Source organism: Clarias gariepinus, chromosome 3 (genome assembly GCF_024256425.1).
Source record: "Clarias gariepinus isolate MV-2021 ecotype Netherlands chromosome 3, CGAR_prim_01v2, whole genome shotgun sequence".
Taxonomy (NCBI): domain Eukaryota; kingdom Metazoa; phylum Chordata; class Actinopteri; order Siluriformes; family Clariidae; genus Clarias; species Clarias gariepinus.
In genome coordinates this window covers 6123567-6142230 of record NC_071102.1, presented here as the reverse complement: position 1 = coordinate 6142230, position 18664 = coordinate 6123567, and the positions used below count along the sequence as shown (strand labels likewise).

Here is an 18664-nt window from a genome sequence, read left to right as displayed (position 1 = left end):
CCATAAAAGAAATCAAAATATTAAAAGTAAAAGTGATGTTATGAACAGTTATATACTGTATATTTAATAATCTGTTTTAAAATAAGATTCCTTCAAGCTACCTGCTCAATATAAACAAACAGCTGCACCAATAGATATTAATTAGAAAATCTAAACTGAATATTTTAAGTTAATATTTTACCACTGAAATAACAGCGCTGAAATAGTATGTGAATTTTACTGCGCTAGAGGAATTTTTTTTTAAGACAAAACTTAATCTTTATCCGATCTACTTTTTGAGTTACTTTCCGATTACCAAACAGGGAGTGTATGTGGCTGACGATGAGAAAAAAAGGATACAAACAAGGCGTAAGATACTCAACCTTACACAATGGTATTTCTTTGTTTTAATAAATTAGACAGAGAATTCTGTCACACAGAAAGACAGACAGACATGTAGGTGGGCTTCAACCTGAAATAATATAATAATAATAATAATAATAATAATAATATCACTGGTTACATTAAAAGCTCATCAGGTTATTTTAAACTATTTCTACAAACTTAAACAGTCAACGGCGGGTAGGCTAGAGCAGAATAACGGTACACGGGGATTATTGTTCTAACGTGTGTCCACCAGAGGGCGCCATTTAAACTCCGGGTTAAAGCTTCCGCAGTAAATGGAGCCGCAGTGCCGCACTTTTGGGTAGTCAGTCAAGGAGCCACAGCACACAGCGCTGTTAAACTTCCTTACGCGGTGAGTACTTCTAAATAATAATCAGAAGAATAAGAATAATAAGAATAAATATAACATTGTACTTTGGTCGTTGTATGGTGACATGTATTTTTTTAAACATTCATAACTGTGGATAAAAACTAGGATTGTACTGTATGCCAGATGCTGCAGTATATGTTCCAGTTTAACCGGTTTTTGTCATTTTTTTGGACTCAGCACTGCATGATTTTGCCTAAACTTGTCGGATTTTCTAGATTAGAGTGGTGATGATATTTAGCAAATACATGACACATTAATGTTGGATTAACAACTTGTTTTGCTGAATTAACAACTTACATAAGTTGTTACATAAAGAAATCAGCCTGTGTTTGTTTCTGATTAATAATTGAATTATGAAACTTATAAAACTGAATGGAAGCACAGAGGGTTTGTCTTCTTGACCACATGACCATCATAAATAAATGAAGTGGCCTTTGAGTGTATGTTATATACAGTAACTTCCCTTCCTTTGGTGTAAAAACAAACTGTAAATCATCTGACCGTAGCCGGTCTCAGTATTAGGCTAATACTGTACATTCTCAGACACACAACACAAACTTTTTCAACATACAATTGTTTGTTCAACAAAAAAAAGCAACAAAAAACATGGGAAAAAAACAAGTATTTCATTTTTTCACGGGGAAAAAAAAAACATTTTTAAGAGGGTAAGTTGCAGCTGCTCATTATCAGCCCTTGATTAATTGATCATTAGCTGGTGTGAAGACCTCTATAAAAGTTTTTATAAAAGTGTCAGTGTGCTGGTCTGGCTGGAGCATCCAGTGCTTGTTAACACAGAACCCCAAGAGGGAAAGACAAAAAACACCTCAATCTGGAAAGGGTTATAAAGCCGTGTCCAAACAATTTGGAGTTCAATTAAGATTATTCACAAGTGGAAAACATTCAAGACAGTTGTCAATCTTTCCAGTTCACAACAAGATCAGACTGCACAATGCTCAGACAACTACAACGCAAACCAAGAGATACAGCTCATACTGTACCCTACAGGCCTCACTGAGCAGGTTAAATGTTAAATTCCATGACGAAGAAGACTGAACAATTTCAAAAAGGGTTGCAAGGAGAAAGCCTCTTCTGTCTAAAAAGGACATGGAAACACGATGGAGGTTTCACATAACTACATCTGAACAAAGCACAACCTTTCTGAACAAAGATGGACAAATGAGACCAAAGTGGAATTGTTTGGCCTTAATGCCAAGTGGCATGTCTGGCGAAAACCAAACAGCATTTTAATGGAAACACCTCATACCCACTGTCAAGTACTGTACAACAGTGGAGGGGTGATATTTGGGCTTGTTTTGCAGGAACAGGACCTTGGCACCTTGTAGTCAGTAAGTCAACCATAAACTTCTCTGTATACCAGAATATTATAGAGGCAAATGTGAGGCCATCTGTCCAACAGCCAAAGCTTGGGCAAAATTGGGTCATGCAACCCAACCTATGATCTGAAGCACAGTAGTGATCATAAAAATCCACATCATAATGGCTGAAAATCTACATCATGATGGCTGAAAAAGAAAAAAAATTAATACATCTAGGAATGGCCTAGTCAAGATAGAGCCCTCAACCCAACCCAAAGACATAAATTAACTGAAGCAATGTTGTAAAGAAAAATATTTTTTTTATTGTGATGTATGTTTGATATGCTTGGTTTATGGCAATTTTCCCCTTTATTTAAATTTTTTTTAAGATCAATATTTAAAAAAATGTCATTAAAAATGGATAATTAGAGATAAAAAGATAGCATCGCTTTAGTCCACTTAAACAATATTGAAATTTTAATTAGTTTTGCGCAGTATGGTAAATGTATTTATTTATTGTGTAAGTAATCTTTTATGTGTTTATAGCCTTTAACAGGAACCAGACCATGTTAGCCCTGGCCGTACGTGAGCTGAGCTTGTGCTGTGCTTCTTTCCTCCTTTTGCATGGAGTGCAGTCTGATTCCAGTTTGACCAGCAAAACTTTGGAGCTGATGTCTAAATACCGTTTAATAGATGGGTAATGATGGTCATTGTATATGGTTTGCATGTTGACCTGGATAGTAAGCTACAGGTGATATGATGGTATTTGAAAAATTGTAAAACAAGGTAACTTTTTTTGGAAAATGTTTCAGCATTTTCACTCCCGTGGCTAAGAATAAAGTGAGAGTTTAAGAGTAGGTTGTGTGCCACAGATGACCACTTGTGCATTTTGAGTAGTTGAGAAGAGTGATGTAAAATTAATAGTACATAATAAAAAAAAACAGTACATAATAAACTTTGAACTGAGAAACCGAAAAAAACTTTGTGTAAAACCGCACCATTCCTTACAGTAACATTCACACTTGCTTTTCTTTTTGCCTACAGACACAATGACCTCCCTTTGCACCTCCGCATTCGCCACAATAGCAATCTCAGCCAGGTGAATTTGTACAACAGCCCGCACACTGCTACGGATATAACCCGCCTCCAAACCGGTCGTGTTGGAGGACAGGTAGTGTCTGTTTTACACTATTCCTTGTAAATATTTTATTGTATTATAATAATAATTGTATAATTATATACATTTTTTTTTTTGGTAAATGTGGCCAGAATAATAATGTTACCGATGTAGCAGGTAGTACAGGTTTCCCACAGCACCAGGGTAAAAGTTCTGAGCTCTAAGGTCATAAAATCTTCTTTATGAAAATTCTTCTCATGGTCGCTTCTTCATTTCACCTCATGTGATTTTTCCCTATGTCCACTGAGGAAAGCACTGTCTGTTAATAAATTTTTCAACCATTCTAATTTGAAAGAGATAACTAATGTAATTAGAATGATTAATCCTGTTTTAAATTAGTCTGGTTCAGATCATTTTCTCATAAATGAGTCAAGTAGAGCAATAGTAGATAGCGAAAGAAAAAATGTGGTTCAGGATTTGATTGAGGTGGCATGTGCAAATGCAAATAGTTTACTGGAAAAGATAAAGCCTAAACAAAAAAAACACAACAACTATGACAAATTTGTAATGATGAGACGCTGAAAAAATGGAAAAGTACAAATGAGGTATAAGAGACATTAGTGAGGGATTAGTTTAAGCACCTGAATCTGCATAGATTTTTATTAAATACATTGAATATGAAACAAATAAATTAATTTAAGCCACTTTGGGCAGTATGTACTATACAAAATGTAGTAGTACAGTACATGTTTCAAAAAGACCATGTGTAAATAATTAGACACGCATATGTTCCTTTACAGCCCAACATTCCACAGGAATTTTCATAGACTGTTACAGTAGCATGAACTTTGGATAAACAAACACTTCCTTGGGATTGCTGATCAGATTTGCATCTCAACCTAAAAATACACATCACATCATTCAGCATCACAGGAGAGAACGCACATGCTCATTCCCACCCTCATTCAAAGTTAATTTACTGGCTTACAGTATGACCAACAGGAAGAGATTTATAGTTGTGCATATTTGATCAACTTAAACTAACTTTATACTGTGGTGCATGAAGTACTTAATTGGAGATCACTCACTGTCAAACCTTGTATGGAAAGTACAAATGTAATGCAGATTGTTTATTTACATTATGTTCACCTTTACTGACTTTATTACGAGTTCATGACTACACGATGTACATGTTTGAATAAGAGGATTGGGTGTTAATACACAAAGTACTCAGAGAACTGCTAACATTAATTAATGTTTTAAAAAAAGGCTGGAGGCTCAGCAGTGTCAGTGATATAATGGGTAAAATGAAAAAATAGATCAAAGCAGAACATTCAATAAAGCTGAATGGTTTCCCTCATTAAACACCTGTTTCGTATTACGTTATCTTATATAAGCAAGTCCAACAGGTTCTGCTGATGCAATACTCTCACTATTCATCATGATATTTTACTGCTCCATTAGGTTAAAAAAAAATGTTGTGAAAAAATAATTTCTAAATCAATGAGGTCGAGACGAATGGTGAGGTGCAGTGTTTGTCAAGTAGTTTGGTTTTGCAGGTCAAGGTGAATCTAACTACTGTTCATTTTTTTTTAAATACAGCTCATCAGTTCCAAATCTGTATCATACCATATTGATGAAACATACCGTGTATGAACTTTTCCCACTTTGGCTCTAGTTGATGTTCTGGTGGGGGAAAGCCATCACGGGCTTTTCCCCCCCTGGTGGGTGAAAGTTATCACCCTCATCAAAGCACAGGATCCCCTCCAGACTCTTGGTAGACTTTGATAGATATTCTTTATCCATATCCAATACCAAAGTGCCCGAGCGCAACATTGTACCGTATTCTGCTGGGTGTAATAATGAGCAATTGTCATACAAACACCTACAGTTTTCCAAATAGGAACAATATTGTAAGTGCATTTGTTCCAAACTATGCTGCCTACCATTATGTTTCCCATGCCCACCAAGTAGTGTGGATTTCGTGATTGCTTGTGGATGGGCAGTGAATGCTGGGGCCCGTTTCTATATTTTCTGTGAGCCAGCTTACTGAAAAGCCTTCAAGTGTGACCTGGAACACAGTGTTATTAGTGAGTATCAGTGTCATTCTACCTGCTCCTCCTTTCACATAGCCGAAGAACTTTTGCGAGTCCTCTGTCTGTGGACACACAAGGGCCAGGACGGCAGTTACATAGATACTTCATTGCAAAAATCATTTAAACAGTATCTGGCTATTTCATCAAGTTGACTTCTTGTCTTTCAAAGAAATCATGCTGCTTTTTCCCACTGCTACAGGCATTGCTACACAGACAAAGCAAGGACTGTTAGTCAGCTGTTGTGCAGTATTATTTGCAAATTGCCAGAAGCCATTTCCTTGCATGCCACGTCGAGTCCTGGTGTAAGTTTGCAACTTGCTGCATTTCACATCAGTCAGGGGATAGGTACCGTTTGCTGACACTTGTTTACTATTAGTCAGGAACACAGTCATCACCATCACAAGCAACAAAAAGCCCAGGATACATCAAACAGCCTTTGGTCTTTGTTTAAATGGATTTTTCATGGTACATGATGCATGGATGTGTCGAGCAGTTCCTTTGTGGGATGGCTGTGGGCAATCCCTACTCACCATCTGCTACTTTAGTAATGCCTTCTTTTATTTTAAACAGTTTACGTGTTGCTGGGGACCTGTTGGGGTACATGGGAGAGGTTCCTAGCACTTCCCTGTGTGCCCTCATTTGGCTTGGTAGTGTGTCACACTCTGTTCCACCAGGTATATGCATTTGCCATTCACACGAGGGCTTTCATTTTGTTTTAATTCACACTTAACCAACAATGAATGTTATTGGACTAAGCTAGAATGAGCTAAATGTAAGTTGTTTAATGAAAATGTTATTTGCTCTGATTACTACTTGCCCAAGAACTTTCTGGGCACTAAATGCTTTAATTACACTGTTGTAAGCTTGATGAAGTGCAGTGGAGCTTGATAATGTAGAATAGCCTTTCCTGTCAATATTGATTTTTCCCACTTACAGTAGGATTACAATGACACTACCTTGCTAATTCATTGTCACTTTTTATACTGTTCTGCTCTACAACCTCTTGAGTGTCACCACCACACCACAGACCTTAACACTTACTTGCTGCTGTTGGTGACAATTGTCTGTGCAGTTGCCACGTTCTTAGGCTCTGGTACCTCATGTATTGATTGAAGCCACACAGCTCTTTCCAGTTCTTCTTTCTGAAGTCCTTGACCACTTCAGAAAGCTCACCTAGCTGCAGATCATGCAGTTAAGCTTGTGCCGGTATTGGAAGGACCTTCTTCACCTACTTATGAATCTGAGGGCATTTCACCATCAAACAAGTTTTTGGATATGATTGTTTGAGGTTTTGGTTCTATACCTATATTTGGGGGTCTGCCAAACAGGGTTTTAAATAAATTTTATTTGTTTTTGTTCTCATGAACAGAAATATGATTAATAGGGCTTTTGTAAAAGGAAAATCAATTTCTTTGGAAGATGCGGTTCACCATTTGATCCATACCATACTCCTTCTTTGGCCATGCAACCTGATTTCCTCTACTGTAAAACACTTTCTCCTCTGATGTTGCTTGAGACAGGAGTTCGCCAAGATCTGCCGTTGGGGTTAAAGCAAGTTTAGAGACACAAGTTATGGTTTAACTCTTCTCTTTTTTCTCTTGTGTAGGCGTCTTTGCTGCTGTATTTCCTTTTATGAAATGATATCTGTTTTGTTAGTTTGAGTATCATGTTTATACACATCTGTTGCTCTTGGCCAAATCAGGCCATGTGAATGAAAACAGGATTTTTTTAGCTCTTCAGGCACACCTATGTTTCCAATTGTCCTAAAACCTGGAGTTGGTGAAGATGTTAACTACTTTTTTCTTCGCCAAATTCAAAGGCTTCAGTCAAAGCTATGATCTCTGCCGATTTTTTAATAGTTTTTGTTTTAGAATTTCATGTGCTGTCACCGCTGCAAACCCCACTTTGTTAGTACCTACTTCTGGATCATGAAATGCTGATCCATACAAGATAAAAACATACAATTCTAAATTCTGATTCTGTAATGGTACTTCCTATGGATCAATACTACGAGGAACAAACTTGATTAACAGTGGGAAAATGTAGCTGTGGTCTTCTCTTTCGCCTTCTGTAGAAAAAAAGACTTACAGGGTTTAGAACTCTACAAATTTTTTACAATGGTGTCTGGCATTTCAATCAATATAGCATTGTACATTTAACATTCTGCTGCAGATAAATGTGATTATTTTCTATTCCATTAAAATAAGTAAAATTGCATAAAGATCTGGAATATTCAAATTACTGTAACCAAGTATATCTCTTGAGGCTGCAACTGCCTTCTTAGCTGCTGTTACAGTCCGTAGAGCTTATATTGCTCAAAAGGCCCTTGAGGATTATAGAGTTCAGAATAAATGTTTTGCAGTAGAAAGATATCAATTGTTTATTTGTTTTGGAATATTTCAGGTTGCTCCAAGTGATTCAGTTTTATCTTGTGCCAAAACAGTGTGCTAAGGGTTTGATTTATGTGTAGAAATTGGAGCTTTGATAGGCTTGCTTTGAGTCCTTGCTCTGCTAGATGACAGAGGTGTGTACTATGACACCAGCTTTAATAAAGAATTTAACACTGGAATTATACCAGAAATGGCTTCGTGTTTAAGAAGATACTGTTGTTTGCAGGGCCTAAAATGTAACATTGGGGTGATGACCACCAGTTCAGTTGCCTTAATTAAATAAACATCATACTGGCCCTTTGCTCATAATTTTTTAGTGAGTGAGGATAAATGTGAATCATTATTAAAACGCTAAATACTGAACCAAATTTTCTGCCTGGCTTCTTGTCAGCTATCATGTACCCAGTTGTTTTACACATTGCCATATAATTGAACAGCATAAGCATAAGCATTTGTTTCTGGTGCTGTACTTAACTGTTTGATCAGCTGTGCATTCCCAATCACTCACTCATACAATGTGTCATCCAAGGACACAAATCTTTCCACTAATTTCTTACTCTAGCCAATGACACATGAGAAGTCCCCAACTAACGGCATAAGGGTGACACATGAGCGTATATCTGTGCTTGTCCCAAAACGATAATCTTAAAACCAGCCTTTCTGACCCCCATGATGAGTTGCCCCGTTTCTTATCTGTCGCCTGGACTTCCACTTCCCCTTATGTGACATACATGTGTCTATCGCCATAGCATTTACTAAACTCACAGCTGCAGTACAGAACTTTCATTCATACAAACAGAACAGGGTCAAATTTCATAGGAGCTTACAAGCTTAGTATCAGGGTTTAGTTTACTTACTCAGGAGACCTATACCTAATTTACAAATCAAATCTTTCCTTAATCGATTTCCTGGGCAGCAATAAAAAATTAAATACACAACCAAAGAAAGCCACACAACTCTGCATGATGTTTTCTCAAACTACCTGGTCTGAAGTGCTCACAGAGTTCAGGAATCTGCCACTCGCTTTCTGAGGGTTAATGCTTTAATGACTGAATGAGTTGCACCAGAATCTACCAACAATGTGTTTGTTGGAATGTGTTTGTTGTTGCCATTGATGTGCCTTTGATCTGCAAAATATGTACATACAGTGGGTGTTACATATTTATGATTAAATAATAATTATCAATCACACCAGAGTCATTTAAAAGGAATCATTTTAAAGGTAATCAAAATAAGAAATTGTATTCTGAAAAGTATTTTGGCTTTACAAGTATTTTAACGAGGGCCATATTATATTATATATATATATTATATAAACAGACATCATAGTCATGATAGGAGCTCTTCTACACTCTAAGGTCATGATGATCTTATGATCATATGCTATAACATACAGTATGTTTAGAAGTAATCATAGTATTGCTTTATACTGATTTAATACCCCGATGATGTTATTAGATGTAATAATATTAATAACAGCCTTTACGCAGGTTTTCTGAGGGTGTCAATGAAAGAGGAGTTAGTCAATGAAGTGAGAGTGCTTATAACACGCACGGGAAGAACTCCCCGTTTGGAGATTAAAACAGAAGAAAACTGAACACAGAACTAACAGAGCTAACTTTGCCCTTACTACGACAGAGTATTAGGGAAGGGCAGCGAATTTCGAGTTTAAAACTCGAAAGTTTTGAGAAAAATAACTTAAATTTTTCAAAAACAAAACTCAAAACTTTTGAGAAAAAAAATCGAAATTAAAAAAAAAAAAAAACATGAAATCTTCAACAAAAAAAACATTTAGGAAGGAAAAAAACACAACTCAAGCCTTTTCTATCAAGGAAGGATACACGTCTCTGCACAAGGTTTTTAAAAGAGCACACACCAGAGTGCAAGGAAACTATGTCTGCATCAGCTTATGATCTGGTGAATCTGGGCTAAAATAAGTATTTCCTTGTTACTCAAACCAAGGGAAAAGTAAAGTTTGATTAGATCTTCCACTTCAGGCATAATGCAAAACAAGTGATGTCTGCCTAACCTTGTAAAGTGTATATACGGTTCCCTTCCTTGATGGAAAAAACCCCCCACAGATTTTTGAGTTTGAAACACAAAACTTTTGTTTTAATATCGAAACCTCCGAGTTTACATCTCGGAACTTTTGAGTTTTCATCTCGAAACTTTTGGGTTTTCATCTCGAAACCTTCGTGTTTTTATCTCGAAACTTTTGGGGGGGTTTTCTCAAAAGCTTCAAGTTTTGTTCTTAAAAATTTTAAGTTATTTTTGTCGAAATTTCCGAGGTTTTATCTCGAAACTTTCGAGTTTTAAACTCGGAAATTCCCCGCCCCTCCCCTTCCAAGTCTTTTTTTATTATTATTTTTAAATCCCATTTTGGCCCTAATACTCCGTCGATTTATGTGAGATTTTTATGTGCTTTATATACTTAGAGAAAGAGCGGCGCACAGTCCGAGTGACGTGCATGTTTTTGACAGTTTTTGAGTTTTTTTTGTACTGATTCATATTAATCATTCTTTATTTGCATAAATGAGTAGCCTTACTCATACTATTTAATAGTAACTATCTTTTTTTTTAGTTGTTGCACATCAAAGAAATTATTGTCGGTCTTTTGCTTGGTCACCACAGTGAACCATTCGGTCCGCACACAAGCTTAGCACAGGTTTTACACCAGATGCCCTTCATGAAGCAGCCCTCTCATTTTATTTGGGCTTGGGACAGGCACTTCATCCAATGGCTGAGAATCGAACATAGGCCTTTCATGTGGCAGGCGAAACACCTCTCCACTGATCCACCAGTGCCCTGTTACAAATCAAATAAATATTTTATCTTTCAGTTTTATCTGAAAGTACAAAATCTATGAATATTAGTACTAAAACTAAAACTAATAGGAATTCAGGATTTATATTAAAACCCTGAAAACTAGAATTGTAAACCTACCAATTAAAAAAACTAAACAATTTATGCTAGTAAAGTAGTCTGTTCAAATTAAAGATTTAAAGTTGCCAATTACAAGAAATCTTGCTTTCTAACCACCTAAACAGTCGGGAGCTTACGTTTTTTCCCGTAGGTGTCTAAAGACATTCTATTCATAACTCCAAAGAGCACCAAACTGTCGACAATCAGATGATATAAATCAAAAACATCAACTTTAGGGTCCCCAGATTTGTAAAGCTTATACTTACAGCATCATGCAAAGACAGACCAATCCACCATCTTGATCAAAACAATTCAATGTTGGCAGTTTACATGTGCATTGATGATGTCAGACACAAAATCACTAGGCTGAAAGATTTTAGGTAGGTGGAACTTTACGGAGACAGTTACTGTGGCTTAAAATATTAAAGTTGTTCAGCTAACTTGAAAAGATTAATTTCTACAAACTCATAAATACCAAAAAGTTCTAAATACTCATCAAGGTCTATTAATTTTAACTAAAATGTTTAATTACTTTGAGCATTAAGGTTTACAGTGTACTGATGTAGTCCTGCTAGCTGATTCATTACCCTGCTAATGCCCTACTGACGTAAATCCCTTTACTGATTCAATATTGTATCGATTCAGTACAATTACTGCTTCAACACTCTACTAATGTATTACCCTTTTTAAATTCATTACCCTACTGATTTGGTAATCTATTAGTCATTAAAACCCATATCGATGCAGTGCGTACTGATAATACTGCATAACTGTATACTTAATACTGTACCGATTTAGTAAGCAATACCTATTTATGGTCTTTTATTTATTATCCTTTTCTCATTTTATTTCCTGTACCTGCACATGACTCATATGTTGCACATTGCTGGTTCTTGTTTACACATAAATGAGGACTAACTTTGCGCTTTAAAACATTGACAATAACACTGGTGCTAATACACCATATATTATTTCAAATATTACACTTATACTGTTGCTGTCATAGGTACACACCATATCTTTATCATCTTATACCCTTTAATATAAAACATGGCATATTGCACATTGCACACTATAAATCTGAAAATTATAATTTTCTGTAACTGTTAAAATGTAATTTATTTTTTTGTTCTTATTGCAACTTTTCTTTTCTCTCAGGGCAGATAAGCTACACAGTCGTTTAAGCATTTTACTGCATACAGTAAATCTTTACTTGTTACTGTAACTACTCATTTCTTATTCAATACCACACTGATTCTTAAATAACTTGTGATGAATTGAGGTTCAATATCATGTATAAAATAAATAACTTAATGACCAACTACCTTATATATGAACTTTGACAACCTTTTCTTTTGTCAGATTTTTGCAGCATATGTGTTATGTTCAGCTCAAGACAAGGATGCTGTTAGATTGGCATTGGAACAGATTGATTTAATAAGACGTATGTGTACTGAATACCCAGAGCTTGAGTTGGCTACCACTGCTGCAGGTATAAACATAATAATAATAATAATAATAATAATAACATTAAAAAACTCTCACACTACTCAACTTTTTTTTTTAATGTAACACTATTGTATTTAGTTGTAATATATATAATTATACAATAATTTCAGTTACCAAGAGCATGTTTTGTTATTACATATAATAGTTATTGTGCACATTTAATTGCAAGGCAGGTTTTAAGAATGACACAAATATTAATTTTCACTGCTGCTTCAGGGTTTTTAGATCTTTTTGTCAGATGTCACTATAGGATACTGAAGGATAATCATAAACATTTCTTAAGTGTCAAAGACTTTTATTGACAATTTTATTAAGTTTATGCAAAGAGTCGATATTTCCAGTGTTGACCTTTTTTTCAAGACCTCTGCAATGCAAGTCAATCTCTGGGCCACATCCTGACTGATGGCAGCCCATTCTTGCGTAATCAATGCTTGGAGTTTGTCAGAATTTGTGGGGTTTTGTTTGTTCACCTGCCTCTTGAAGATAGACCACAAGTTCGAAATGGGATTAAGGTCTGGGGAGTTTCCTGTCCATGGACCCAAAATTTCTATTTCGTGTTCCTGAGCCACTTAGTTATCACTTTTGCCTGATGGCAAAGTGCTTCATCATGCTGGAAAAAGCATTGTTCGTCACCAAACTGTTCTTGGATGGTTGGAAGAAGTTGCTCCATTTGTACCATTTATTCATGGCTGTTTTCTTAGGCAAAATCGTGAGTAAGCCCACTCTCTTGGCTGAGAAGCAACTGCACACATAAATGGTATCAGAATGCTTTACTGTTGGTATTACACAGAACTGATGGTACTTTAACTTCAGTAACTACTAAAAATACTAAAACGGCTGACTTTGTGAAAAATTTATATTTGTGTCATTTCACAAACCTTTGGCCACGGCTGTAGACATTTATAATGTATATTATAACGAGAGTTATAATATACATACATGCCAAATTTCTCATACTCTATATCCACTAGGGACAAATAGGATGACACACCCATGAATGAAAGTTATGTGGAAAAAGAGCAATTTCCGGAGCATTATCCTCTTAGGGGAGCATTTTTCCACGTCCGACATAATTGCACTTCTCACATGCACTTAACTGAAGATTGCCTGTAAGATTACACTCAGAATTACTTTTGTTGTGTGTGTGTGTGTGTGTGTGTGTGTATGAAGAAATGACCTCCACAAAGAAGATAGCTTGTTTGATTAGTGTAGAAGGAGGCCATGCAATTGATAGCAGTTTGCCAGCTTTGCGCATGTTCTACCAACTTGGAGTGAGATCTGTGACCCTCACACACACCTGCAACACACCGTGGTAAGCACATGGGCACAATCATTCTTATTCTTATTCTTATTAGTAGCATGGTGGCTCTCTCCCTGCAGAGCAAGAATATGGACATGATACAGTAGTGTGTATTTAACACAAGAGTTAAATACACACTATGAATGCGTCATGTAGTGCTTATAAATGCACACCCTAAAACACACTATCATGTCAGTTTGAGAAAGGTGCATCATCCAGATTATATTTTCTTAATGGTTGGAATTGTCTGTGTGCATGTTTATGCGTGCAAGGATTTTTCTCACTTGTTTTCTTATGTAGGGCTGAAAGCTCATCCCTTTATTACACCTACTACAAGAGAGACAACAATGCTTTGACGGATTTCGGCAAGGTAATAAAAAAAATAAATAAATTTTAATATAATTTCATTTACAAAAACACTTGCAAAGAAAAAGCAAACTGATTGGCATCGTTCATGCTGTCGTTGACCCTTAAGGGTTAATACAAAGCTGTAATATTAATACAAAGCATTTCTGTTGTTCAGTGTATGCAACTTGCAGATTTTAACAACTCCATCCAGCAGTTTAAATCTAATCTTTCAATTTTTACGAGTTGACGTTGCTAAATCCTGAACCACTGAACCACTGCCATATATAACATGACATGAATGCTGGGTTATATACCCTGTATATAAATTAGTGCACTTACTGTTTGTGTGTTTGTGTGTATGCATCCTGCTCATTATTTCAGGCAGTAGTCCATGAGATGAACAGGCTGGGAATGTTGGTTGACCTGTCTCATACTTCCTGGGCTACGGCACGAGCCGTGCTGCAACTTTCCAAAGCTCCAGTGATCTTCAGCCACTCCTCCGCCTACACCATCTGTAACAACTCACGCAATGTTCCTGATGAGCTGCTTCTCTTGCTGGTGACTCCAATTTGCCTTAAACTTATGTGCCAGAAGAGACTGTAGTAGGTTTAGGGTATTGTATAGCTTTTTGTGGAATTTGAAGAAATAAGCAAAAGGTCATAGGATCTAAAGAATCTCAGGAGTTGAAGGAGTTTTATTATTATTATTATTATTATTATTATTATAATTATTATTATTATTATTATTATAATTATTATTATTATTATTATAATTATTATTATTATGATTATAATTATTATTATTATTATTATTAATGTTATTGTTATCATGCCATATCCATAAAAAAATTCTTTACATTTTTTACACTAGAAAAAAAATGAAGGGCTCATCATGGTGACCTTCTACACTGATTTTATATCCTGTGGTGCACCAGCAAATGTCTCTCTTGTAGCTGGTAAGAATGTTTATTTGACCATTTAGATTCTCACACCTAATCATAGGCCATGGGCAGTTTTTAAATTCCAATTAAAATGCAAACATCATGCATACAAAGGCAAGATTCAAACCTCCAAAACATTCGTTCCGGAAGCATGCTTGTAATCCGAAGCACTCATATATCAAAGCTAATTTTCCCACAAGAAATGGTGGAAACTTGTTCCACAAACCAAACATATTTATATAAAAATAATTAATACAAAATATAAGGTCAAATAAAAACAAATTAACCCGCATTTACCTGCGAAAAGAATTGTGGCTGGTGTGAGACGAGAAAAAAGAGTAGGGGAGCTTCTTTGTAGAACGACTTTCACACACACGCAAAACGGAATCACTGCTCTCTTGTCCTTTTCGCACGGGATAGTATTACCTGGGGACCTCGTGTGATTTGTAATAATTGCAGAGGTTGATTTAAGATTAGAGGTTGATCTTAATCCCGTGCGAATCGGCCATGTCTGTAATTTGTAAAGTAAAAATTCCTCCGCAAATTATCTACCGAACACAGAGGTCCTGTGATAATATTAGCGAATCAGCATGTCTGTGAGTCGTATATAAATTTTTCAAGGTTTTTGTTTCCTGTGCACCTTTTTATCGATCGTCCACAAAGAATGAATAGAGGCTGCGTTGGAGTGCTTTAAAAGTATTTTGGGTCATATCACTATACACTGTACAACTATACAATGTGCAGAAGGAGAAAGCTTCCGAAGACCATCAGACGAGCGAAAGCAAAAAGCATGATTAGAGAGTGATGGATGAGATGTACAGTATAGCAGGATGCGGTAAACACTCTGTTTATATCATACAGCTAGACCTGTAAGGACATTTCCAAACAATAGCCTATACAAAATAGTGCACAATTAAGCGAGGAGGTTCATGTCATAATTCAAGGTTAATGAGTTACAGATAATTCAAGCGTACTGCTCGAGCTATTAGATAACTATATTTGTTTCTTTTTTTAATTCATCCGAGCAGACATCTATAAATTCTTTCTCTGCCTCACACACAGTCTGGATAAGCACACACACACATCCTCCCCTCCTCTTTTCATCGCAACACACTCTTAAGAGACACACATTTCGGGATATATACTGTATATCCGGGCGATACAGTAAGTCAATAAATTTGAGTAAAATCGCAGGCTTCTACAAAAAAACTCAGATAAGGGGGTAATTTCTAAATCACACAAGGTCCCCTGATAATACTTATCCCATGCAAATAGTACAGTACATCTGTCAGCAAAATGTAATCTTTAACAAGGAATCTCTCTACTGACACTTGCTTTTGCCTCTTTTTAAGGATTTCGAGCTAATGTGAACTACAGAACAGTTACTATACTTGGACACAAAATTAAAACACATGCACATGGATCTTGACTATACGCGAGAGATATTTCAAGACCTCGCTCATTTATCAAGTTAAAATACATGTAAAAATTTTGCTCGTCTTGCTAAACGCTCGCAGTTACTCGCAATCCAAGGTTCCATTGTATAACTCTTTTACCCATGCACAACTCTTGCAATTTTGGTAAAAAAAACTAACGAATCTAATATAAAATATGTTAAGGCAAAGCAGCCAGGCAATATAAGTTCCTTTTTGTATGGTTAATTTAGCTAAAAAACTGTTTGCCTCTGCACTAAATATTAAACTAATCTTTTATAATGCTTTAAGCTTATTATATCTAAATATCCAACAGAAATCAATGTTTTGCTGTAAACTGCTCACCAAAGAAAACACTAAAGGATTCGAGGTCTTTAAAAATGCTTTAGGCTTAGTTATGGGTTCTGGATTCCCTTCAAATGGCATGAGCAAGGTTTCATATGTGGAAAAATAACACAAAACAGTATTCAGACTGTACTCACTCACTCACTCATTGTCTACACCGCCTTATTCTGTATTCAGGGTGGCAGGGGGCCTGGAGCCTATCCCAGGAGACTTAGGGCACCAGACGGGGTACAAACTGAACAGGGTGCCAAAAAATCGCAGTCAGACTGTACTGTATATTGCATTATCTGTTGTATGCTACTTGATTTTTAAAAAATATTTTTTTACTTTCCTCTGCCCTGTAGACCACTTTGACCATCTTAAGCATGTAATAGGAGCAAAGCACATTGGAATCGGTGGTGACTATGATGGGGCCAGTGTGTAAGAGAGCTTTCCTGTTTTCATGTTTCTAATTTGTTTTAACTCCAGCAAAGAGATTCACTCTGTTTCAGACTGGCATACATGGAAAACATATGCCCTAAATCAGTGAGTCTTAAGTGTTTGTTGCTGTGCTCATAGTTTCCCTCAGGGTCTGGAGGATGTGTCTAAATACCCAGCTCTGATTGAAGAACTAATTACCAGGAACTGGAGCGAGGCAGAACTGGCGGGCATATTGAGGCTCAACTTCATCCGAGTGTTTGAGAAGGTAGAGAAGGTGAGAGATGGCCTTCAGTTAAACCTCATAACTAAGTCTGGTAATTAATGGATAAGACAAGTCTGGAATCAATCAGGATAAAGATCACCACATTAAAAAAAAAATCTGGCTTTTTTTAAAGATGTAAAAATGATAAATATATATATTTTTTAATAGGTTATTGTAATTTATATACCAAAAGGCTCATATGAACAGATTTTATGTATAAACAATATGGCTACAGAAAGGACATCATATGATGTAAACTGTTATTTTACATAAGCCCTTAAGATATAATCATGTCTTTCCCCACACATTCCTATGAAATGTATCATTAGTTCCATCTGTTTCTACAGTGTCTTGTTTCATTGTAATGCTACACCTAAGATCTGTTAAGATCTAACCTTGTTTGTAGCATGTGTTTACAAAGCATTGCATGTTTAAAAGCTGATGGCATACTGGCATAAAAGTAAACATACTTTTTGTCTTGTTTTCTATGGTACAGGTACGTAATGAACTGCGCAGCACCCGCCCCAGTGAGGCAGTCATCCCCTCTGCAGAGGCCCACAATGAATGCCGTTTGGTGCTGAGGCGTCCGAATATACCCAAAGAAGTCAAGTCATCTGGTACGCGTGCAAGTAATCTTTTAAGCCCAGGTGCTCTGTTTTGGACTCTTCTCCTCTTCCATGTTTTGTTGCTACATAAACTGGCATATCTGAATTAATGCTGATGCAAAAAAAGTCATTAGGTCTTTAAGTCAGAGGTTGTTTTTTCCTAATATTCAGACCGGCTACAATCAGGTGCTTTTTATTATGTTTTTACACAAAAACCCATATAATTAGAGGGCACATGACTGTATATGTACTTATTTGTAGTTATTCAGTTTCAGATCAACCTCATATAAGTGAATAATTGATTCAATGTACAACTATGATGGCAATAACAACACTGATACTAGTTTATGGTAAAGCTATAAATTAACTAATTCATTGAGGAAGTGATCTGACAAACCTTCCCAGTAAGTAAAAATGTTGGAAGCTAGATTAAAGCATCATGACAGCATCAGGAGAACAACACATGCATTTGAAGTGCAAATATATTTAATTACATCTCAATATATTTAATACAATATAATTTATTATATTGTCCTCAGTACAGCTATCGGATTCTAGGCTGTCTCAGGGAGATAGCACAATACAAAAGATGCATGAAACAACTATGTGTCAAACAGGTTTAAGATCAGAAAAACATATCTTTTTATTTTTTAGGATTTTTATTTCATTTTTGTTTATCTTCCATGTTAATACACTTGGATTTGGTTTGCTGTTAGCTTCTATTAGCATTTTTAAATAAATGACTCTGGGCAATTTTGGGGCAGTAACTTCAAATATTTTGGAATATAAAGTTTATATAAGTTACAGATGGTTATCTATTTTGTTGATGTTATTTTTATACATATATTATATTAGACATTATTTTTATATAAATATTTAATAACTTTTTATTTATAATGCATAGAAT

The 18664-nt window shown here is 35.9% G+C and overlaps 1 protein-coding gene across 1 annotated transcript; it reads left to right on the top strand.

The window, feature by feature from the left end:
- Positions 1-678: 678 nt before the first annotated feature.
- dpep2 (dipeptidase 2) lies at positions 679-17884 on the top strand. The gene is made up of 11 exons (XM_053491526.1): positions 679-736; positions 2617-2767; positions 3115-3241; positions 11958-12087; positions 13275-13416; positions 13705-13774; positions 14134-14310; positions 14623-14707; positions 16815-16890; positions 17029-17164; positions 17649-17884. Exons 2-11 carry the CDS (start codon positions 2637-2639, stop codon positions 17865-17867), a joined length of 1293 nt encoding a protein of 430 aa, XP_053347501.1. The 5' UTR covers positions 679-736; positions 2617-2636; the 3' UTR covers positions 17868-17884.
- The last annotated feature ends 780 nt before the right edge of the window (positions 17885-18664 follow it).